This window comes from Mastigoproctus giganteus, chromosome 13 (assembly GCF_048544385.1).
Source record: "Mastigoproctus giganteus isolate SK-2022 chromosome 13, ASM4854438v1, whole genome shotgun sequence".
Taxonomy (NCBI): Eukaryota; Metazoa; Arthropoda; class Arachnida; order Uropygi; family Thelyphonidae; genus Mastigoproctus; species Mastigoproctus giganteus.
In genome coordinates this window covers 31,201,159-31,227,335 of record NC_143587.1, presented here as the reverse complement: position 1 = coordinate 31,227,335, position 26,177 = coordinate 31,201,159, and the positions used below count along the sequence as shown (strand labels likewise).

Below are 26,177 nucleotides of genomic sequence, written 5' to 3'. Positions count from 1 at the left end.
TGTGTGGCATATAGTTATTGGGATATTGTTTTCGCATTCCCATATTGTATTGCGATGTCAACTGTCGCACAGTGACCTGCTGTTGAGCCCGTACAACGCGCTGCACCCTTCGCTTACCACGAAAATCCACTTTGCGTAATCCTTTACAGTTGTGTCTGCGGGAGGTGGTTTGATCCTTCGACACCATTCTTTATACACCTTAACCACACTGGACCTTGAGCAACGGACAAGACCTGCCGTTTTCGATATGGAAGCACCCGACGCACGAGCACCCACAATCATGTTTTGAAACTCCGTGATATCTTCACTACGTTCCATAACTGCTACTTGATCACTTTGACTTGCACGACTAGATGCAATTACCACTGCTGCAGCGTAGGAAGATGTTCAGCTTTTTATACTGCTAGCTATGTAGCATAGTCCATTACGGATAGGGTGGTCATAATTTCAGGATCACTAAGTATATATTTATTCAAATAAATTAATACTGCTGGGCCATACATCTTGAGACATAATGACAACTTCAGTTTGTCGTGGCAAACCTTCTACTACTTTCTGGCATAGAGCTGTTGGTACTGTGGTCTACTCCTTCTCCTTTAAAGCATTCATGAGTTGCTCTAATGAAGAACAGTACTGGGCTTATCCTAATTTTCCGTTCCAGTTCTTTCCTGAATAGTTCAGTTGATTTGTATGTGCTAGCTACTGCAATGTTCCAATGTTATTTTCTTCAAACCAAATCACGCATTCACAATCTTTGTTTTGTGATATAGTGCGTTGTCGTGTCGGAAAAGGTAAGGGTCCATGCACTGTTGCCAATGGGCTTAGTCTATACACCTCGAGACCATGACTCTATCCCTAACTTCACATTTGGTGACAACATGTGCGAGTCGCTAGCATCTCCAGACATCCCCCATACTCTAACACGTCCATAAGACTGGAAGATTTCTTCAGTACATTGCCGATTGTCGGTTTGGGAGTGTTTAGTTGCTGAGCAATAGGACGTGCGGACATTTTCCCCACATGACATTCAACTCTCATTTCCCTCTGAGACACTATTAGCTCTTTTTTTTCCCATCGTTCTGTGAACGATGGAAAAAATGAAGTTAGAAATGAATACCAGGCTAAGCAGTCATCACTATTATAGGCCAAAATATTTTAATTATAAAGTCAGTTATAATTATAAATTTTAGGCCCAAATTTCTCATTCGCACAGAATTTACTGCAATCAGAGGAGCATCCCATGACTTTTGGTAAGACAGTGCATTTTTTGGCCCACTTGGTTTCATAGGTCTTAAATGAATACAAAATAATATGCTTCAAAAGCTCTAGGCATTAGATTATGAGGTAAATTCAAATTTATGTTCTCTGGGCAATTTTTAAATGTTTGCTGAAGAACCAAGCTGAACAATTATGAACGTTAAATATCATTCGCGAAGCTAAATTATATGGAAATAGTTTACCACAAATATCTTGTGGTATTTATCCGTTTTTAGTTAAATATAATCTCACCTTTGCAGTCAGACTTGACGCGAGACCCCATGTTGGAAATAGTCATTCTGGGACAGGGTTTGCATCTAGTTTGGCCAGTCTGGTCCTGGTAATGATTGCCTGGACATGTTTGACAGTTTCCATCCTCTTCGTACGTACCAGTGGGACATTCAACTGTAAGGTGTCAAAAGTTATGCCTGACGAAGAAACAATTTAAACACAGTAAAGTAGAAATAAGGTACTCAAGTGAATCTGTAACTATCTACTAACTTACAGCATCGGTTGGTGTCTGGATCCAAAATGTAACCAGGCTTGTGGCATACCATTGCAAATACTCCTTGACTGAAGGAATCATCCCATAAAGATGCACCGACGGATGCAAGCTCGTCTTTGAAATCGTTGTTATTTGATATAGTGTCTTTGGTTCTTGCTTGTACTTCTTCGATTAGGGTCTCTATGTCTGGTATTTCTTCGCCATATTCGTATCCTTGAGGTTTATAGGAAGCCTATATATGAAAGCAATAAATTAGCATCATTGGTTCGTCATGCCAAAGGTAGAAATTTCCATCCATGTGAATATGATGGTAAATAATTAGAAAATTGAACCAGCTGAGATACGCTCCTATATTTGGATGTTTTGTGAGTACTTACCACCATTTTCCTAATATCCTATTTACAATGACATGGCGAATGATTCTTTTTTTTGAAAGAATCATTCGAAAAGTAGTGATAACACCTATTCCAAAAAAAAAAAAGCTTTATTTATAAGTATTTTGCGATTAAATTCTATCCAGTTGTACAAAGGTTTCTCTACAACTCGATCCAAAGTTCGGAGTGGATGGGAAGAATGCTCAAGGTCTTCTATTTGTCATTATTGTAGTAATGCCCTCACAGCACCAGCCACAAGCTACTTTGCATTGTCTCGCAAGATGGCTGATTGGTCTCCATAAATAGCAGCTCTTTCGTGTTGTTGGAAACAAGTGCTTCTCTAGGAACAAGTGGTAGTACGCGAAATTCACAATATTGGCATGGGGACAGGGTGACAGAGCGATGCCGTTCCACTGCATGCAATAATCTGCATCCCTTTAAAACTTTCTGGTTCTTGTCTACATTTTTTTCCATTGGAATGAGTTTTGCAGCGCCACTCGTTGGACTGATATTTAAGTTCTGGCTCATAAGATCATCCCGTTCTTCAAACAAACCAGGCTATTGATAGTATCCTGCATGTTTGAATTCGAGCTTTATAGAGGCCAAAGACTTAAGGATCCACTGTGTAATTAAGAGGTAAACTAGTCACATGGTTAAACAGTTAGTACTTCATATATACTGCTTTTTTTTTTATAAAAGGACCGTCTAGGTTTCTAAACAGTTGTTGTTGTTGGCTTTTAGGAGCATTATTGACCAAATCCATGTTGCTCCGTGTATATTATATTGCCTGAAAATTGCGATTTTCTGTTTGCTGGACAAAAAAAAAATGCTACTCTCGCCTGAGACCAACTAACTCAGCCACGTTGTGGAAAAGTCCCATAAAAATTTCTCCCGTCATCAACAGGATTCAAATTGAGGTCTTTTCCACCCGATGTGGAGAGCACGGCGATCCTACCAACTGTGCTACCCACGAGGGCCTTAATATTGGCATAATATATACTTTGGCTTTTAGTATAACTATTTGAGATGGTGAAAGATTTGTAAATCCTGTTTAGCCCAATATTCTGAGTCTAAGAACTTTTCCAGCGACTATTAAAAGCCGGCGACCAAATGACTGAAGCGTAAAGGGGATTGGCTGTAGGCATTCCAGGCTATATCATATTGTGATGTCTGGGTATGCATACTACCAAGTTCCTGCTTTAAAGCTCATATAGTGTCATGTTTTGATTTGAGAACTTTAAAGTATTACTGAGAGTTGAGCTTTCATCCTTGATTCCTAGGCCATTGTGGTGGGTTACTTGCGTTATTCTTTTGTTTCTTACTTTTAATGGTAATCTGCGTAGATTTCCTAGAATTGAGGTCTAATATAATGGAAATTAAATTATACTTGAGATGTTTTATTTAAGTGTTGCTAACATTTGATGACAGTTAGCAACTGTACTGACTCGTCAGATATCATAAAAAATTAATGTCTGAAGTTGAATAGATCAGATTTTTGTCATTGTTCACAAGGAAAATGCTCCAAATGCTCCAAAAAACTGATCATGTAAACAGTTGGAGTTACTTTTGCTAAATTCCAGTCGTCTTGGTTATATTGCACTGTTGTATGTGATTGCTGAATCCCTCATTTGTAAAGAAGATATGCAACGGCTCTCACTTCATATCCAATGATTGAAATAAAATAATTACCTTCGAATATTGTTTTGCAGGGATGGGCGAAAGTAATGGCCACCAATTATACCACCAAGCAGAGTGATAAAAACTTTAAAGTTCGTAAATTCCAGTACAACCAATAACTTGTGTCTACAGAAAGGTGTTTTCATAGACTGGTTTGCATGTTTTCAGGATGATACAAACAAATATCATACAGAATTTCAGCCCCGATCTTTAAAAAAGTGTGATTAAGTTTGGTTTAAATGAATCGAACGAAATCCATGAAATACGATGATAAGATGCTTGATTCAGAGAGTCAGGTTCTATCTCTTTTAAACCAATGGGTAAGAGATAAATTGTATATAGATAAGAATATGTAGGGCAGATATATTAGACGTTGTCACAATTGGAGGTACAATGGTAATACTTATTTAAAAATAATATAAATAGAAAGAAATGGAGACCAAATTAAAAAATATATTAAAGTTGTAAGAAAAAACAGAATGGAATTTACTTACTTGCACGGTCCATGTGGTCTCTAGTGCAAGACGTTTGACCTTTTTGTCTTCTGCACACATGAAAGTGAAGTCATTGCACTGAACACGTTCACATAATTCAGCGGTCCGGCTTACTAGACCAGTTTTGGTGGCTGTCATCACTCGGTCAAGGGTGGCGTAATCAGAACAATTTTGGACTCCTGCCTTGAATTTCAGAGGTGTCTGAAGCGAGATCGTTGGAAGCTCCCCTAAGGAAAAATTAAAAATATACAACATAAGGATAACAATATGCACTTACGTACTAAATACTCTACAGCAGTGTTTCCCCACCTTTTTTTTTTTTCAGATATGAACCATTTGAGGTAGAAGCCATGGACCGCAAAAAAATATTAAACTATACATGAAAATATGTTAACTAATTTATGAATACAATTATATGTATTCATACTTAATGTGTATAGTATACGTTATAAAATATAGGCATACCTGTATTTCCAATCATTGTTAATGTGGCCGTTGCCTAATGCAAAAAAACTCTTATTGTGAAGTCACGCGGACTACTTGCATTAGCTGACCACAGGTTGGGAAACATTACTCTAGTGCATTGCACTGGTTCACCATTGAAGGGAGGAAAATGTAATTAGGCAAATTTTGAAATATTTATTTTATCAGTGGGCCATGATAATGTTACGTCCATTCAAAATTCATTGTTATATTTAGAAAATCAGGTCAATTTTATATGCTTCCGATGACCTTTACCTTTCTTTTCTCTACGTTTCCCCTCGTGGGTAGCACTGTTGGTAGAATCGTCGTCCTCCCCACACTGGGTGGAAAAGACCTGAGCTCGAGTCCCATCGATGACGTGAGGAATTTTTATTGGCCTTTCCACAACGTGGCTGAGTTAGTCCTCTCAGAAGAGAGTGGCATGGTTTTCTCTCCCAGAAAATCGGGTTTTTTGTCCAGAAAACAGAAAATAGATTGCAGAACACAATTTACAGACACTATACACATAAAATATGGCCTTAGTCGTTAATGCTCTTAAAAGCCTACAACAACAACTTTCTACGTCTCTTCCGTCTTTAAGGGACTCTACCTAAACACGAGTCCTTTATGTTATTTATCCTATGTCCTTTGTCTTCCTTCAGCTTGACTTTTGACCTGTGAGGAACTCGTCTAACCATCGTTGTTCCTTGTCTAATTTTTGGCTCTAACTTTGGTCGTCGTCTAGATATCAAACTCTATTTTTCTTTATCTATCGAATCTAATGACATTGTGTGAAAATTTTTATATAGATAGATGATGGGTAATTAAAATTTCATCCTTACTTACTCACGCAGTCCGGAAGATTGTCAATCCCATATTCTTTTTGGAAATCCCACTCTCCTACTCTTGGATCGCACTCGACATAACCCCGCTTCAAGATCGTCGAATAATTTGCGAAATTCATTCCCTCATTGCATTTGACCTGGCATCGAAACTTCCCACTTCGAGAGGAACATTGTGTTCGGCCGTTTGCAGGAGCAGCCAACGGATCACAAGTATGTCCTAAGACAAAATAAAAAGAAAAGTAAGTATAGGATTAAGGACACAGAAAAGTTCGTACATCTATGATACAAAAACTTACTTTTGACTGCGTCCGTGTAGCCCACATCCTTCACTGTTATTCGATATTTGCAAATTGCGAGTGTGTTTAACTCTGGATCTTTGCCTTCGCATATATTTTCGTGCATTCCATGATCGGACACGTTCGTTATCAAACACGACACTTGGGCCGGCTCTCCAGAAGCTGTATAGAAAACTGGAAGTTCCAACTTAATAGCACGTGGATCGGTCGTGACAAACTCACGATCTTTGCAAGTTTCAGAATCTGTTTCAGGAACAACCCGTTCTGTAAAAAAAAAAAAAAAAAACCTTATATATAATATAACATTAGTAAAAGGTAAATCCAATGAAATAACAAATTAAACCAAAATTTTGTTTGTTTATTAAATTAATAAACAAAAAAGCAGTATTTTCATTAACTGTTTGATATACACTGCTCGACAAAATCAACAGAACACGTAGAAAATGTGCTGTAACTCGTGCAGCTTGCGATGGAGCGGTACAAAATTTGGTATGATGGTGTACCATAGAATAATAATGATATGAAACTCCTTCCATAGTGCCTGACACTGCTTCCATAGTGTCAAGACGACACTGCGTGACATATTAAGTCAACGTGCCATCTCCACTTGTTACTGCCCGGCTTCAAGTCGTCCAACGGCCTGCCATCTCAAAGAATCATCTAAACGACGATGACTTACCATTCTGAGTACTGGAGATGTGGCTATCCCACTGAGCAAGCCAAAAAATGGGAGTGAAGTGATATGGTCGCAACCCGTCTTTTGCAGCTTATGCAGCATCAGCCAAAAAAAGCGGTCCCATTTCACCCTCCGTTCGTTCCAAATACCTGTCCAGCTCAGCCTTAAATTTATTTAGGCTATCAACTTCCACAACAAAAGATGGAAGTCTGTTCCACCAATCAACTACCCGCTGGCTAAAGACAAATTACGCACATGTATTCTACAACTATCTTTCCTCAATTTGAATCTGTGCCCCCTCAGGTTCTTAATCTGAGGAAGAATCCCATCAGCATTCAGCTTGCTCAACCCATTCAAGGTCTTATACACCTCAATCAGATCACCTGGTGGACAAAGGTTGAATTTAAATTCCATCAGTGAAGCAAGGAATTTTTCTAAATTTTTTCACAACATAGCTTAAGCGCCAAAGCAGCTAAACATGGCCTTAGATGCTTTGGCGCTTAAAACACACCTAACCTAACCTTGTATAGAAGAACACTCACTGCGACAAGTCGGCAAATCCGTAACGTTCCATGTCCCTTCTTCAGTGCATATCCTCGCACGACGATTCAGTTGACTGGTAGGGATGACGTAGCCATCCTGACATTGATATTCACACATAGTTGATACTGGAAAGGTATCCTCTAATGCAGCCATACAAGAGATATCTCCATTGTCTATAGGTGGTGGTGGGTCACATTGGGGCACTACATATAAAATAAAGAATATGTTAATGAAAGAAACTCACTAATTATTATGAAATAAATTCACTATTAGGTGAAAGAAAACTTAATAGTGAGTCTCGAAAACTACACTCACTGACTAAAAAATTAGAACCCTTGTGTAATTGGCGCTAACAGATATTAAACGTACGTTAGGCGAATATAAGTTTTCGCGCGTTACAATCAAAAGTCACTTGGTATCAGATAAATAACGCATGCTCTCCTGAGGCTTCTTAGTTGATCTGGTCATGAAGAAGATAGGCGATCTTTCTGATTTTCAGAAAGATGCCATTGTTGCACCTCTGAATGGAAGACGAAAGGAAAATGCACCTCAGAAAAGGAAGAAATGCGATAGAAAGTCGCTACTCCAAGAACGAGACCGCAAGAATTTAAAGTGAATTATGCGTCAAAATAGAAGGTCCACTTCAGCAAATAACTGAAAAATTCAGTTTAGGCACCAACAGAACTATGGGGCAGAACTTGAAGAATCTGGGATTTGTTAGTCGTGTACCATTACGAAAGCTATTTCTTTCCTTAATAAAATCAAAAGATTCGACTGGAGTGGTGCTGCCAACGCCAAGACTGGACTGTGGAACAATGAAAAAAGATAAAGTGGTGTGACGAGTCTCGATTTACATATTTTTTCCACCGATGGTAGGGTGAAGGTGTGGCATGAACTTTATGACGCCAAGCATCCAGACAATCTCGTTTTTGTTGTTGGGTTTTAGACGCATTAGCGACTCGGGCCATGTTGCACCTTATATATTACGTCTGTATATTGCGTGTTCTGTATATACAGTGTGATGCGATGTCAAATGTATGGTCGATTTGCTATTTGTTGCACGAAAAACCCCCAAGTTTCCAGGATAAAAAAAAAAAAAGCTACCTACGCCTGAGACCGATTGACTCAGCCACGTTGCGAAAAGGCCCATAAAAATTTCTCACATCATCGACGGGATTCGAACTCAGGTCTTTTCCACTTGGTGTGGGGAGGACCGCGATTCTATCGACAGTCTCGTGTCAACCACTCAAATAGCTGGAGGTGATATCATAGTATGGAGTATATTCTGTTAGTACGGACTGATCCGATCATACAGTTAAAAAGCCGAGTGTTACCGGCAATAAATGTCTTTCTAGACCAAGTATTGGTCCAGAAAGACATTTACTGTAGGTAACGTGGTAACGATTGGTATTGGACCAAGATTCTGCAATTTATTTGTGCAATGGATTCTCCAAGTATTCGTATTGGACTAAGATTCTGCAATGCTTAATTTTTACCCGGATTGTGATGGATTCTTTCAGGGCAACAAAGCAACTATCCACTGTGCAGAAATTTTATATGAATAGTTCGAGGAACATCTCCAAGATTTCCAGCAGCCACCCTGGTGGCCAAATTCTCCATACCTGAATCGATTGTGTCTGGAATATGTTGGAAAGGGAAATTCGGTTTCGCAGTTCTCTACTGACCACAGTATACAAGCCGACAAATATCCTGATGAAAGAGTGATCAAATGTGAAGCTGGCTCTCTCTTATATTGGAATCATGCCAGTGTACGAGCTGTAATTCGGCAAAAAGCGATTTTGTTAGATACTGAATGAAGGTTTCTAATTCTTTTGTTCAGTGAGTGTAAACTGTGATAAAGGAAAAAAATATACATTAAACAAATCAAAGGGCAATATCTGATCTGTGGAGAGGTAATGTTTTATGTTACAGTTTATTGTTAGCGATGCTAAAACTGTCCGCCATTAGCGTCTAGCCATTGTGTTTTTTTTTTTTTAATGAAAACCCCAAACACGAGAGGTATTAGAACCTATAGTACTTATTACCCTGCTTGGGTTGGAGGGTGAGAAGACGAAAGGAGATATTTGTTGACATTGGACTTGAACTTCTGTAGATTGTAATTTTCAGGAAATACGTATGAAGGAAGGTTGTTCCAGAAAACGGCAGTTGAATGAATAAACGGAGAAGATGAAGAGTTGGTTCTGTGGGTCTGAAGTTGGACAGAAAATGGATGTTGGCTGGTGGCGGCACGTGTTCGGACTGTTTTGAAAGAGAGAGCGGGAATTATAGAAGCCAATTCAGAAGAACAGTGCCCATGGAAGTATCTGTAGAAAAGGCATTCAGTAGAAACAGGACTTCTATGAGACAGAGAGTGGAGAGACTCTGTTAGAGATGAATCATTAATTAACCTAACTGTCCTCTTCTGAATGGAATCTAGAAGCCTGAGACACAGAATCTGCTATGGTATGAGAGAGGTAACAGATCTACAAGTGCATAAAAGTGATTATTATACTCACGAAGTAACGTTACTGATGTTTTCTAAAAGACTCCTGTCTTTAGCAACCTAATATTTTCCTCTAAAAATATCATGATAAAAAGGTACATGATAACTTACATCCTGTTTAATAAATAGTTTGTATTAATAATTAAACTCATTTTTGAAACCTTAAACTCAACTAAGTAATATATACAGTATTTCAATGCTATTGTATGTATTCCACAATGCTATTGTATGTATTCCACTATGCTATGCTGTATACATTTTATTCTTGTGTTATTAAGTGTTTCTATCTACCCCACTAGCACACATTGCAGTATATCTGGGTGAAGTTGTACACTTGAAATTGAGTAAATAAATAATTGTTATAAAAAAAAAATAAATAAATAAAATAAAGAAAAAAAAAAAAAGCCTTCATGGGTGGTAGAGGCCGACAGTTTGGGGAAATTCAAAGGTCATCTGGATAGTACTTTCGGGTAAGGGAAGCGCATAGGATGATAGGTTTAATTTCCTTTTTATTTATATTTTATTTTATTTATATATTTTTTTATTTATTAATTATTATTATTTAGTTATTTATTTTATTTATTTATTTTTTTTTTGTTTTTATCATTGTTTTGTTCGGATTTTTTTTTTTTTTTTGGCTGGTGCAGCATAAGCCATAGGCTTTCTTGCACCATGTGGCCGTTACTAATTTGTACTAATAAGAAAGTGAAAAAAGGCGACAGGTTTCGAGAACAAGTGGAGAAATACCATCAGGACCTAACTTTCGTAGCCTCAAGATTCGTCAAAATCCTTCTGACATCCTTTTGACAGAAGAGCACAGGAAGCATTGAATGGAGCGTGTTGGGAATGGTGGGAGGTGTTTTACAAAGATCATTAATACATGAGTTGGAAGAAAAATGGGATGCTAGCAGGTCAGCTTTATCCTTGGCTGAAGTGATAACAGAACCATCTGATTTGGACAGAGGTGGGAGCAGAGATGGGCAAAAGTTGAGGCCAATAGCTTTGGCAAGAGACCAGAATGCTCGGCTACCAGAATGCTCGGCTACCAAGAGACCAGAATGCTCGGGCAAGAAGCAAGTTTTCTACTCTTAGCCTGTTCAAACTCTAGTTTGGACTGATTAATAAATGCTTTACAATTGTTGGGAGCTTTGGTGTGGGCAGAAAATGAAACTGAAGAATGAGAAACGAGCCAATTACGATATGCAACGTTCTTCTCTTGAGCAATCTTAGCACATTTATTGGCAAACCAAGGTTTAGATAAAGGACGAGATTTTAAAGTGGAGTGTGGGATAAAGGATTCCATTGCTACAAAAATAATTTCATTGACACGATCTCAGCAAACGTTGACATCAGAAGTTTTGAAACAGTAATCCGACCAAGGAAAAAAAGAAAAGAAATCCCGCATGTCATCCCATTTTGCATTGTTGTAATGCCAAACAATACGAGGATGGGAACAGCCATGAGATAAAGGCTCCATTGGAGAAGAGACAATCACCAGGTTGTGATCTGAGGTGCCTAAAGGACCATTCACTTCGACCGTGTACTTAGAAGGGTCGTTTGTGAGAAAACGGTCAAGCGTGTTGGCTGTATGGTTAGGATTGTCCGATATTCTTGTAGGTAAATGAACAATCTGTGCAAGGTTATTAGTAATTGCAAAAGCTTCAGCATCTCGACCGGCTGGGTCGGTGTGACTAGTAAACGGAAGCCAGCTGGAGTTGTGAACATTAAAATCACCAAAGAAAATTACTTCACTGTTTGGAAAGTTGGACTGGAGAAAGTCAAGTTGCAAAGAGAGGAAGTCAAAGAGCTCCAAGTGATTAGGGAGTTGGGAGAACGGAAGAGACAACAGATGAATTTGACACAATGAGGTAGAGAGATTTTAAGCCAGAGAAGATCGAAAAGAGGAGATTCCAAATTACCAAGTCTCTGACAGGGAATATCGGAACGGACATATGCACAAATACCACCTTCGAGGCGAAAGGAATCATACAGCGAATAGTTTGGGCAACTGAGATGAGCAGTACTTGAATCAACCGATAACTGAGGTTCTGTCAGAAAAAGTACATGGGGTTTGGCAGACTGCAAGTGGAAATGGTCATCGTTGAGATTTGAATTGAGACCACGTATATTTGTGAAATGAATTAGGAAGTGTTTGGGAGGTTTAGATATTTTCGCAGATAAGCTTACTCTAGTAGCTGACAATTCACGGTGTATTCAATAGTGGGAGGCCATGCTGTATGAAGTAATGAAATTTTTGGATATAGCGTACACATGGTAAGAATATACCCAGATCATTGACATAACCTGGCCTCGACAATGCCCCCCGCATACACACTACTCGGACTCCCTCCAGTCACTATCTGGCAGAGTAAAGGTAGCAAGATTATATCACTAGCTGATCCGGAAGCCTCCTAGAGAGTTACTAATAGGTTCCGTTCGTTGTACTAACTAGCAGCCGGCCTGCGAACACCGTTTTAAGTCTGTACCCTCGAAATGTAGGAAGATTGATTCTCGCCATGATGTTCATCATAACCTCAAAAAAGTCATGTCATGCTGCAGATGGAAGAGATGGGGAAGGGTTGACCGGAACTTGGCTCTGGAGACTAAACATGGGTTCACCACTTCCAATAAGCTAAGTGGTGGTATTTCACCGGTTGATGAGAGTCATCTACCACCTAGTACTGTCTGGTAACACAGATGGGCGGCATTCCTCCATGTGGTGTGGGCGCCACACCTCGACCAGCAGATTCGTCATCTTGTCCACATGGGCAATTGAATTCTCAGGGTACCAGTACGCACAGTTATGTCGGTTCAGAGTGCTACTGAGCCTGAAGCAGGATTCGTGAGCCATACAGTCATATTTATGGACTGTCCATTAATTCCACTAGCAGAACGTAACCTGGAAATCGGAGGCATCGCTTGTGAAGTATAATAGTCATGCCGCACATACACTTTCCATTTATCAGTTTTCAGAATCCGAGTATGTGCCCTCTCTACTGTCTCCGGTCTAATGAACACCACCTTATATATTTTCATGGTGATCACTTGAATGCTTGCAACACAACAGCAGCATTGCCATCACTTGTGCGAATCTTCACTGAAGTTTGTAAATGTCTTGCACTGTATCAGCAGCCTCAAACTTATCAAGAATCTTAATTTCCAGTCATGTTGGAACTCATTGCAAGTTCACGTCCTCACCTTTTTTACCTTATAGATGTTTTAACATTTCCCGTGCCATATTTAAAAGACTAGTTCGTACATTAATCCACCTCCAGGTAGTGTTTAGATGAATGGGTATAATGGCAATGTTCTTAAAGAGCGATTCTAATTGAGAACTTTTCTACTGTTTTGTTACCCCTTCCGATATGTAATATTTTCAGCGAAACTGAGGTAAAAGACCAGGATATAAGAGGGATAAACAATTACAAAACCATTAGTCCAGCAGAAAAAATCTGTTAAGCACATTACTAATATTATTTGCGTTTTTGTGTTTTGGATTTACTTACCTACAATTTTCAGTGTGTATTCACAACTGGTGCTCACTCGCAACTCAGGGTCTGTGGCTTCACACTTATTCTCATAAGTACCCAGTTGAAGTGTACCGATGTAAGTACAGGTGGTTTTCAGTACAACGCCATCTTCTGATGTAAAGCGAGGAATAACGACGTCCGCCCATCCACTGGGTGAAACAATTGTTTGGTCCAGGCAGTCTTCTGGAATATATGTAGGAGGATCGCTCTCTGCAAATACAGAAAAAAAGATTAGCATTTTTTGTAAAATATTCTTAGGAAATAAATAGTTAATCTATGCACCATTCACGGCTAATTTTCGATAAATACAAGCCGGTCATGAATTAACGCGTACCACTTGGTAAAGTAATGTATGAAATAACTCAACTTCTTGCAGTTGGCATTGTACTTCTTCTATCTTCAAAAATATCAAGTATCTTGGATGCAATCGTAAGATTTAATGCAAAAGTTAATGCTTAATATTAAGTCTCAAGATACAGACAAGATCTGTAAACCAGAATACATACAATTGTAAACTACTCGAAGTTTTTAATCCATTAATCCATAACCGCAAGTAAATTGAAAAATTTTTCAAAAATTCTAGCACCTACTTACTCCTACATTCTGGTTCTGCAGTGTTGTTCCAGTAGGGAGCTCGACATTCGATTGCCTCTCTATCCAAATGGCTTGTCGGGATGACGTATCCTACCTCACAATGATAACGGCATGTGGTACCTTTCAGGTAGTTTGGATGGCTGATTCCTGGGGTATCTCCTCTGTCATCTTTGGCTGATGGATCTGTACACATCAAATATCCATTCTTTGGTTTCACAGGCTTCATACAGCGGATGGCTGCAAAATACATTTAGGTTTTTAATCTTTCAAATAGAGAGGGAACACATTAGATCAAGTTCTGTGTGGATTCGTGGACAAGTGTATGCAACATTTGCCAGTAACAACAGGTTGTCGATAAATGTTGCATACACTTGTAACAAGCTGTGCCATCTGCAAGATTTTTTTATTTTTATTTTAAAAATACAGTAAACACTTTAAATTCCGGTATCTGATAAAATCCCAGAGAAAAACTGTATTTTGAGATTGCTTACGATTGGTGGTCAATTGTAATTCTTCAATCGTTTATGTCTACAAGAAGACGCCACAAAAGATATATATTCATGTGTATGTGTTAAATATTAAAGCAAACAAGCCCATGAGGCGTCAGTATATTGTGTTTCTAAATTACGTGTATTCAATAGTTGCTTTGCTCAGGTTTTTTCTTGACGAAAAACCAAAGCTTCCGGGAGATAAAAACCATAAACCCTCACGTGAAACCGATTAACTCAGCCACTATGTGAAAAAAGCCGATAAAAATTCCTCGCATTATTGACGGGATTAGAACCCGGGCAGTTTCAACCCAATGTGGAGAAGAAGGTCATTATATCCATTGTGCTAACGCGAGTGCATGACATATATCTAAGAAAATACAATTAAAACTTCATTTATTTTATTTAAATTGCAATAATAATAAAAACTAAAGCAATAAACACATACACTGCAAACAGAGGGGAAACAAAATACTTGTTTTGAAGGTTAAATAGAAGGTTTGGAAGGTTAAGTGATTGAAAGAGATGTCTTCACTACAAGTTCACTACACATGGTAGGCAGATGATAGCGATATGAGTGAGAAAAAACGAATGAGGCAGGAAATATCTATAATGAGAATCAGGAATTACACGGTGTAAAATTCTTTGACAAGGGAGTTTTGATCTAGGATCGGTGTATATAATACTACTGCCAGCAGGCGACAATGCAATCCACAAGAGGTTGTTTAGCTTTCCTTACAGCATTTGTCGTACACCACTTCCAAAAGTTTAAGAAAAATCAGAGAAAAGTTTGTGTGTGTTGTCTTGTCTGTTTACAAACAATGTTGAGGTCTTGTGGGTGGCGCAGTTGGTAGGCTCACTGTCCTCCTCACACTAGGTGGAAAAGACCTGTGTTCAAGTCCCGTCGGTGAAGTGAGGAATTTTTATGGGCCTTTATTACAACTTGGCTGAGTTAGCCGGTCTCAGCCGACGGTATCATGGTTTTTCCTTCCTTGAAACTCGAGATTTTCATCCAACAAACAGAAAATCGACTCCAGAACACACGCACAAACAGTATACACAGAGCTATGGCCTTAGTTTCTGATGCTCCTAAAACCTTACTACCACAAACGATATTGATGATGTTTTAGAGAATATCTGATCGGAAATTATTGATATAACAGAGCAATACTTAACTGAAATGAAAGTTCCTTTGTTTTAGGAGCATCAGCACGACACGCGCCTATAAACTAGGGAAAGGGGGGAAAAGAAGACAGCTTCCAAAATCAATTTACTATACGTTTACATTCGATCACTACAGTTTATTTTAAGTCTTATTACCTGTATGAATTCTGTGAGATCTCATGATGAAGCGAAAACTCAAAAGTGCGCATTGTTTCAAGACACTCATTGTGGTAAGTGGAGAACGTGGCACTTAAAAATGTTGGTATCGTTCATAGGCGCGTGTCGCACTATTTTCAATTGATTCGATAAGGAGGCAAACAAATATACTTACGCATACAATGGACTTCGTGTGTAATGTTCCACGTTGATTTCTGACACTTAATCACTCCACTTTTCAGTACATCAGAAGGAATTTCATAGCCTACTTGGCAGAAATATCGACATGTAGTACCTTCGGGATACATATCGTTATGGGGCTCAGGTTCGCAGTGTAACAGACCATTAACTGGTTCGTCGGGCCTAGTGCACTCCGAACTGTGGAAAGGCTCTTCTGTTAGACCTAAAAAAAGTTTTATTAAGAGAAAGCATACATTTTTATATGTTAGAACTAAAGAAATACCATCTTTAACAGGCATAAGTATTAGTACACTGCTCGACAAAATTAACAGAGCATGTAGAAAACGTGGTGTAACTCGTGGTGTAGGTCTGTTCTCTGATGAGCCTCGATGTAGCCTACAAACAGATCCTAGACGTTATTCCATTTGGAGACAACAAGGAATGCGGTACCATTCCTCCAACATCAGAGAAAGGGACACTTGCAGTGGAGGCGGTGTTCTCGTGTGAGGCAGAATGATCAATGGCCGCACCCCTCTTCATGTTTTTGATAGGAGTACAGTAACTGTGCAATGGTAACCAAGAATCGAACTTCGAACCCTATGTGCGACTTTTTAGGGATGGGCCAGCGACAACGCCACTGTACATAGAGCTCAAGTGGTGGAGAAACTGAAGATATCCAACAACTGCCGTGACCAGCACGATCACCAGACTTAAATCCGATCGAACATGTGTGCACGCCATCAGTCTACTCGTTGGTCACTTGGTGAGCTAAGATCTGCGCTGATTGAAGAATGGGATTTCTTGCTTTATAGACACCCTTATATCGAGCATGGTTCACCGCTGTCAGACCTGATTAGCCGTTGGACGGGATCATACACCATATTGATGTCACGTGACCACATTTTCGAGCCTTGTATCGACTTCTGTGATGTGACCGTTTTGATAATTATTATACAACCCCTATAAATGTCCCTGATACCTATCCTAAATTTTTTTCTGTCTCCTCATTTCATCATTAATCTATGGTACATCACCATACCAAATTTAGTCCCGCTTCATCGCAAGCTGCACGAGTTACGCCACGTTTTCGATGTGTTCTGTTAATTTTGTCGAGTAGTGTATTAATAGTGGCAAAATGATATATGGAAATAAGTTTAGATAGCATTACAGTTTATAGTTTATCAGCCAAAAAAAGACTATCCATTTCATTTGCTTATCCCTTCTAATCCTTCTTTAAATTAATCAAACTATTCCCTTCAACAACACCAGATCTAACATGAATCTAATTTATTACTTGTTGAAAGTATTTGAATTTTGATTTCCACAATTCCAGTGCTTTCCATAAAGAACTAAAATAGAGAAACAGATATCCAATGAATACTCCATATTCTTACAAAGAATTACATCGGGAAAATTTTAATAATTTATAAAACTGAATCACTGAAATTCAAAGAAATGATGTAAGTAATAAATTAGATTCGTGTTAGATCTGGTGTTGTTGAAGGGAATAGTTTGAGTTGTAAACTATTGAGTTGTGGAGTTGTAAACGTGGAGTTGGCTCTATATCTTCACAAGATAGAAGTTTAGAATTAGAAAGGAAGATATAAGATTAAAAGACAAAAAAAAAAAGAAAAAAGTGGACGATCCAAGCAACAAATACAAATTCCACAATAGTTATGGTATTTATTTTCAAAAATAAAACGATGAAATTTTCTTATAATATGGGCCATTCTCAATATTTGGGGTTGGAAAAAACTAGTCCATGATTTTAGTTATAAAATACAAGAATATAGTTATGAGAGTAGGAGTAAAATACCTTTGCAGAAGGGAGGTTCTGATGTCCAGCTAACAGCAGCTTTATTTCCTTCACACAATATGGAGCTACTTCCAATTAAATTGTAACCAGGAAGACACATAAAGTAGCACGTGCTTCCCCAAGTGCTGCCATTGGTACAATGCATCACACCATTCTCTGGCGCTTCAACTGTTGGGCATTTTTGTACTGTGGAAAAAAATAATATAACACGTAACTCACAATCACTCCGCAAATATTTCATTGCCATAAAATTAGGTGACATTTTATTTATTAACTATACTTAATTTTCATAGTTATACCATGTGCCACATAATTTTGAGGACTATTCAGATGTATATTGTGCTAAGTGCTCCGTTCCATGACAAGCAATTCATGTCATGGAACGGAGAAGTTAAGTCTCACACCTGCATCGAGTGACTGCTGTGTGAATAATATCATTTTTCCCACATTAAATAACCCTAATGCGGTAGGTCCTGAGGCCAGATTTCTCAACACAAACCAACCAACTGAGTTTCAAAGAGACCACTTAACTCATATGGGAAAATGCATCGACAGATCCACAACAAATAATCCAGTGGCAAATTGCCTTAATGAAGACGTTACTGAGTGGCCGTATCAAGAAGCTAATATTTCATATGCCAGTCTGCCGGATTGCTCGCCAATTCAGAATGCTATACACTGTCTCAGTAGCCTTATGCCGAATAGACTGAATAACAAATCATATGGGAACAGAAATGAAATTTTCTTCAAAAGAAAAGTTTTTCAAAGACCTCCCGTCCCCTCCTACTCATCTAGTCGTAGCGGGTACAGCCGAAACAACTCCATCTTGGTAACTGGTACACAATACCTTACCAATAACAACTGCGGTAGATTGTGGGGTGCATCATTCTCCTCTCGAATAAAACCCATGATCACAAGACCCATCCAACAATTTAAAGCCATCTTTGTTTCCCGAGTCGACCCTCAGACTACTCCAGACCAAATTGTGTCTGAATGCCTACGACTCATGAATATAACTGTAAGAATCACCCTACTGAAGAGGGCAGCCACTTCAGTAGGGTGAAGTTGCTGCCCTCTTCACTATGCGTCCTTCAAAATTGAGTGTGATGAAAAAGATATTAATAATGTTGCCGCCACTTCCTTCTGGCCAGTGGGAGCTCTCATCAGGCCTTTTTATCACAACGGCCAGCCGAGATTAAAACTACTTCGCTATGTATATCCCAGTAAGGCAACCACAAACTCACAAGTATGATGCTAAAGGAAGGAAACCAGGCCATCGCAGAATATACGCACCCCGTCAGTTACATAGGATAATGAACCTCTACCGGATCGCCAGTCAGATGTCAATCGAATTTCTACAATAGTCACTACCCGACACATGATAAAAAGTAAGACTATACCCCGTAGAAAACCTACTAGGATACAGATAAAACCATTATCCATAGGGAAGATTTTTTATCAGAATGTTAGAAGCATACGAAACAAGTTGGACACATTGGAACAAATGCTCTTGCTGGTGCTATCTGTCTCACCGAGACCTGGCTCCAGCCACATCAAGAGTCTCTAGTCGCTGTTGACGCTGCTGGATACAAACCCTACTTCAAATCCAGATCTATAGCGAGGGGTGGAGGAACAGCCCTGTTTGTACGTGACATAGCACTTCAAATAATCTGGGTCGCCTACTCGGATTCAGAGCTTTATGAGGCATTACTTGTCACTTTAAAAGTCCACACAGCACTCTTAGCTATAGCAGTCGTTTACATTCCACCTGTCCCTAGTCTAGAAATGATAAATAATGTAGTAGATTTGCTTCTCAACAAATTACATGTGCCAGCCACCCATATAGTATGTGAAGATTTCAACCTTCCACCACAGCTCAATAACCTGCTGGACACCATGTTAAATAAACTACAGCCATGCTCCATCTCTTTTATCAATGACCAACCTACAAGAGGTGAAAATAGACTTGACCTAATTCTGTCTTCTGGTAAATGTATAATTGGTTACCCCCCGAAATGTTCTTTCCATCTGATCATAGCCCAGTTGCAATGCTCATAATGCTACCGTATGTGGACTTCAATGTAAAGGAAAAAATTAAGAGCCAGCTTGTCACTTCGCCTTTCTGGACCCAAATAAATGCTTATTTGCTGCCAGCTGTATCCCGTGGGAATGTCTACTCAAATGTGATGCCTCATTTGCAACAACTCTCTTAACCATTTGGATCGACTCTATTACAGAATTTGCGGCTTCCAAAGTAGTAAGGATATCATCAAAATCGAACACCTGGTGGAACTCTAGCCTAACTGCATTGTTTAAACTAAAGCAAACTTTGCACAGAAAATGGAAACTGTCTAATGACACACAAAACAGAATTAACTACTCGAGGGCCAGAGCAATATTTAATAGGGAAAAATCTAGAGCAATCAACCGCTACATGAAAGACACTTGACAGGGGAAGCTACCTCGTTGCACACATAAAAGTGACACAAATCAGGGGCTTGACAAAGAAGCGTGGATGGACCACATCAGCAGATTCTCCAGCATATATCATGAGTCTCAAGTCAGGGAGTTTGAGTGGAGTCAATTAGTTGACAATGAGATGGAGTCTGTTCTTATCACTAAAGAAGCACTAATACAGAGTATTAACTCCCTCAGGGCAACTAAGACAGCTGGAGTGGATGGAGTCCCCCACTTCATGGTAAAGTGTCTCAGCCCTTACCTAATTGAACCACTCCAAGCAATTTATAGCTCTATCCCTTGCTTGCCGAGTTTTCCCTGAGAACTGGAATAAGTACGCTGTAATTCTAATGCCGAAAATTACAAAGCCTGACCTTGTGGAACACTATAGGCCAATATCTACCGAATCTACCCTGTTAAAAGTACTGTAGAAAGCTCTATTGCCAAAGTTGTCGAATCAGATACTGGCTGGGCAGCCTCGACAAATTCATTATTCAATAACTGCAAGATAAACAATTACTAACCTCCTCACAGTTCAAGCCGCGATACTAAATGCTTTCCAAGCCAGAAAGGAAATTGCTTCTCTGCTGATCATGTCTGTGTAACACCTATAATTTATGCCGATATAAAAGCAACCTTCGATAGTCTGGATGTACATGCTTTACTTCATCTGCTCCAACACGCCTTCCAAATAAAAGGAAATTTGCTGAAGTTCCTACAGGCCCTACTTACTTGTCGGTACATTTATTACCGCACAAATAGTCAGATCCTCCAACGCCAACTCCATGCAGGAGTTCCACAGGGTGGAGTCTTATCTGGACTCCTCTTTACCGCCATGATGATCCCGTCCTGCAAGGGTAGGGATGATGTATGCACTTATGCAGATGATATTAAGATCCTAACACCCATCCATGACCAATAGTGCATTATGTGAACAGATTAATTATAAGCTTCTGAACTTATTTGTGTACTTAGACAAATTTGCCGAAACTTAATGGCAAACCTATCCCAGTTGTTGAGACGCATAGAGATCTGGGAGTAACATTTGATACTAAACTTACGTTCAAGTCTCATATTGACCTGATTGTAAAGAAAATGAACTACTTACGTTGGGCAACAAAACAGCACCTCTTGCACGTGAAACAGACTACAACAACCGCACGATATTTAAGAACCACAGTGTATTCAGCCATTTTGTATAGCGCGCAATTGTGGGCGTCAGCCACCCCTACCCACATTAGGAGAATATATGGGAGTGAATTCTGGCTGCTAAAGTGGGCAAACCATAAGCACCATCTCCCTCAACAGTTAAGAACCACACAGCTCTCTGAGCAGCTTAAACTGCAGCGTTTACCAGACATCATTGCCTGGAAACGATTAATTACCACAATCAAAATGATGACTGGCACGATATCATCACCATGCTTCTGGTAGCTTTGTGAGTGGCACATCTGCATTAAGAGGCACGAAATCCTTGAGAATGAAGACCAACAGACTGAAGATGGCTGACAGGTTTATACCCGCCAGTGCGTTAGAATCAATTCAGTTCCTAACACATATCGGAATTGACCTACTAAGGCTCATAGAAGATTCGAAATATAGGAAACAATCCGCAGTGTGGTTCGCTGAAGCTACTGTTGCGTAGTAGTTGTGTGAATTTCTGTCAATAACTGTGTGTACGCAATTGAACAAGTGTATATCTCGCACAAGTTGATTCAGTGGATGTGATGTTAAGATTAACTTTTGTATTACAATTGCCAGGACTCTAGACAGAAATGTAGTGATGAGTAATGCAGTTTATATTTCATCTTTTCGTGTATATTTAACCTTTCTTGTATATTTTAGACATTCTTTTATTCACATTTTATGGTAATCCCCTGGCATTTTCTGCCGTGAAGGGTATTTGTCACTTACCAATGTACACCTATATTTTAAATTTGGTAGGACAAATAAAGATTTATCAATAGAAAAGGGATAGAGCTAGTGTGGATATAATCGAGAGGTCGTAATTGATTATTTCGATTATATACATACCATTCCAATGATTCATTCGATTATACTCATATCATCGAATGATTCATTCGAATATAACAAATCATTCAATTTTGGAAAATAAAAAATATGAGAGTAGTATTTATTTTTTATTTTATTTAAATAAAATAGTTGGTTGTAACTTCACTAAGTTCAAAATCCATCACAAGTGATAATTTGTTTTCGGCAGGAATGATTGAAAGAATTTCTTTCTGCTAATAATTATTAACTAGAAATAGTTTGACGCCATTTTAGATATCGCTGTCCTCTCCAACTTATGTGGTACATTGTATAATGATATTTATATCACACTTTAACATACATTTCCTTAATTCTTATAGCAAAGAATTATTGCACATTTTTACTACTGTGATTTTATTCTTTTTGATATCTATCTTTAAGTTAATAAATTTAAAAGTAACTTAAAATCTGTACAATACAACTTCATCCTAATTTTAATCTCACCTTGCACTTTAAGTCCAACTTGGCATGTATGAATCCGTACACCTCCTTTAAGAATATGAAGATGCATTGTATATTCTCCTTCAGTTACAACGCTACCTGGTGAAGGTCCTAATTTCATCGTCACTTCTAGAGGCCCAGGAGAACGTGCAAGCCTATGAACAGCAAAATATAAATAATTTCTGCAACAATAAATTTTAAATCATTTTTAAAATAAATATTTTCGATAATTCTGTAGTATTTCAAAAATATGTTGAAATAGTTTACAAAAGGAGAAGTCTTAATCTCAAAATTAAAAAAAAAGTATTATTTTGAAGTAGTTAAATTAAATTATCTAGGAGATAAAAAGTCAGTTTTTTAAACATTTTTTTTAAAATTTATTTTTGAATATAAAGTGTTATGATTTGTGAAAACCAGATGGCGCTTAAATGTGCTTAAAAATGGCGCTTACACTTAGATCTGTAAGCAAAGTCCCTGTAAATTGATCTTCTCTGCTGACCATGTCTGTGTAACAGAAACGCATTATTGATTACGTTTTAATTATGGCATTCAGTTCTACACATTTTTAGATTTTAATTAGTATTTGTTAAATGTTATATCTGCCGCGAATTCATTTAACCAACAAATAATAAAATTAACTGAAAATTTTAGCTCATACTTACGCAGAACATGTTTTAATAGGTGGAAGTTTAACTTCGGTACATCCTTTGCCTTTCTCTAGAACTATGGTCTGGTTTGGAGGACATCGGATGCATCTTGTAGGAATGGAAGATCTTCCTCCTGTTGCTGTCACAGTGAATACAAATAAATTAAGAGTTGCTAAACTTATATTTCGGTGAATTATAAGTACTGTAATTAACTGGTGCTAATTAAAGTTAATAGTATTTACAATTATCCACTTTTTTAATTAAAATTTATTCCGTTAAATAAATAAGTTTTATTAATAAAATTAAATAATTATTTATTTGGAAAAGATTAACCAATTTAAATTATTAAATATTTTAATAATTTAAATTGGTTAATTTCAAAAATAAAATTAGCAAATTAACCATTTTAAAATATTTAAAAGTTTATTAATATTTAATAAAATTCGTTATATCAGTTTTAGTATTGTATATGTCGAAATATGGGATATTTCTTCACTTTTTTTTCTAAAAAAAGCTTAATCCCAACCTAATAGTCCAAACACTGACTCCATTATCCAAAGAAGGGCTATCCGATTTTTCAGTTTGAAAGATCTGGGAGGGGTGAATACAATTATATTTTTTTAAAAAATTCAGTATATGGAAAAGTAAGCTTTTTTTTCCTCAATGGCTGAGTTAGCCAATGTCTGAAATTATGGATTCCTATGGATTGTGTCCTTCAAATTTGAAAGAACTGTTGTTGCTTTTGTTTCAACTGATCACTTCTTGCGATGCTGATGGACCACTTTCAAGGCTTAGGAGTTGCTTTCTTCGAAACGCCTTACAATATTTAGTATGGTTCTTCTGGAACAAGGAGGTATTTTGCTGTCTTTGATACTCCCTGATGACTACAATAATACCATCACCATTCTTTTAATAAACTTTAAAAGTACTTTATCTTTAGGCAACATTTTAAAACTAACTTGACTGGACTTGGTTGCTTAAGTTAAGACTACGACTTCATGCAAACACTGATTTCTCCGATCCTAGAGCCAGTCCTTTTTATAACAAACGCAAAATCTAATTTATTTATTGGAGTGAATAAATCTCTTAGTTCCTTGTAGAGTTTTAGAGCTATTACTTTTTAAAAACGCGAAAGGACTTTTATAATTATCTTCAAACAAGTATTTATTAATATATAATTGTAATATTTTCTATGTCGGCCACAGGCCAGTGGAAATAGTCTCGCTGGCTGCTAAATGAAGAGTGCTGATTGGTAGTAGCCTATTACGAAGTCCTTCCCAAAAAAAGGGTTAAGTTTGAAAGCCGCGATGGAGACTATTTGGACTTTTCTGACAATTCACAAGTCTGGATTTCTTAGCGATCAATAAGTTTAAACTGGAGCTGACAGCACTCTACCTGGATTGACAATAGATGAAATCATGAGTCCATTACGTTAAACATTATAACATGAGTCATCACAAATATAGAGAAATCTATATTTGTTTATGCATTAGAAATGATTTAGTGATAAATGTTAGTCAACATAAACAAATCATTTAATTTCGTTGAAGGCATTTAATTTGAATTGTTCATATCAAATAACTCTCTTATTAAAGCAAATGTTTCTGGCTTACTTACCTGTGTGGTAACTATGAACAGGTACTCTAGCCGATGAAGGCTGTTGCAGGTTCATTCTGAACACTGCTTTTTGTCCAGGAAGTACTGAGACATGATTCACAGGATTCGAAGAAGAAATAGAAGGGGAAGAAGAAGAAGAAGAAGAAGAAGATGCGGTTATTGAGTTATCTTCCACGAAACCACCGCCAGATGGTGTGGTGGGAAATGCGTAATTCTTGCGCTCTAGCGGTAATTTAAACTTGTAAGTTTTAGAATAGGTCTGAGGTTGATGATATTGCACGTGGGTCGGATAGGAGACTACTTGCTGTCGGTAATTTGGATGGACATAGCTTTGATGATTATTTACTGCAACTGGTGGAGCCCTGTTTTGTATAACAGTCGGTATTCGATAAACCTGATAATGTTTCCTTTGTCTTAGAGGGATAGTAATGCGAGTATGAGAATTTGGCTGAAGAGGAATTGTGATATGATGATTATTTCCATCTCTTCGGTAGGTCGGTTGATTGAAATCTATAAAATTGTAATAGATAAAAGAAGTGCTTTATTATTGAAGAAATGTTAATATATCGGTTTAAATGCAAATTAACTATATAAAAAATTTAAAAAACAATAAATTTATTAATTCAATTATATATAAATTAATAGTTTTCTTCACGTTTTATGATTTAATTACAAAAAAAATATATTTAACAGCATAAGTTAAATAACTTAAAATACATTGATTTGACACTATTAGGACCATGAACTAATAGCGTGTTGGCGAATATCCACTCCGACACGATGTGGCATAGATTGTTCTTGTTGTTGTAATAGGATTTTAGATTCATCAGAAACTAAGGCCATATTGCTCCGTGTATACTGTCTATAAATTTCATGTTCTGTAGTCTATTTTCTGTTTTCTGGAAGGAAAACCCGAGTTTTCGGGAGAAAAAACTATGCTACCCTCGCCTGAGACAGACTAAGTCAGCCACGTTGTGAAAAAGATCCATAAAAATTCCTCACGTTATCGACAGGACTCGAAGTGTAAGGTGTGGGGAGAACGGCGATTCTACCAACTGTGCTACCCGCAAGGGCATTATTCATGTAACAAAACTGTTCTCAATTCCTAGATTATGAGGAATATTCTGACTAACCTGCCTATTCAGTTCATCACACAGACGCTTAGTAGGATGGAGATTCGAGGTTTGGGTTGGCCACAACAAATGATTTAAGTGTCCCTCAATCATCTGTTCTGGCAAACTCAATCCTCTGATCTCAATCCTACTCTCAGGAAACCAATGGTATGCCGCTGATAGCATATCATTGGTTTCCTGATCCCACTGGAGGCCATTTTGTAAGCGACTCTTTGTTCGTAGGGATAAACATGCACCAAAACCGAGTTTTCTGAGAAAGTGGAGGAGGAG

General features: G+C 38.0%; 1 protein-coding gene across 1 annotated transcript in view; it reads right to left on the bottom strand.

The window, feature by feature from the left end:
* Positions 1-26,177, bottom strand: part of LOC150075915 (sushi, von Willebrand factor type A, EGF and pentraxin domain-containing protein 1-like) — an 88,788-nt gene that overhangs the window by 15,049 nt on the left and 47,562 nt on the right. The window contains exons 4-16 of the mRNA XM_090387687.1: positions 24,775-25,284; positions 23,173-23,296; positions 22,514-22,665; positions 17,561-17,746; positions 15,740-15,967; positions 13,757-13,993; positions 13,139-13,372; positions 7,129-7,332; positions 5,911-6,174; positions 5,616-5,831; positions 4,308-4,534; positions 1,763-1,994; positions 1,510-1,662 (exon numbers count right to left, since the gene is read on the bottom strand). Coding sequence (XP_090243813.1) covers positions 1,510-1,662; positions 1,763-1,994; positions 4,308-4,534; positions 5,616-5,831; positions 5,911-6,174; positions 7,129-7,332; positions 13,139-13,372; positions 13,757-13,993; positions 15,740-15,967; positions 17,561-17,746; positions 22,514-22,665; positions 23,173-23,296; positions 24,775-25,284 — 2,967 coding nt within the window. The remainder of the gene's footprint in view (positions 1-1,509; positions 1,663-1,762; positions 1,995-4,307; positions 4,535-5,615; positions 5,832-5,910; positions 6,175-7,128; positions 7,333-13,138; positions 13,373-13,756; positions 13,994-15,739; positions 15,968-17,560; positions 17,747-22,513; positions 22,666-23,172; positions 23,297-24,774; positions 25,285-26,177) is intronic.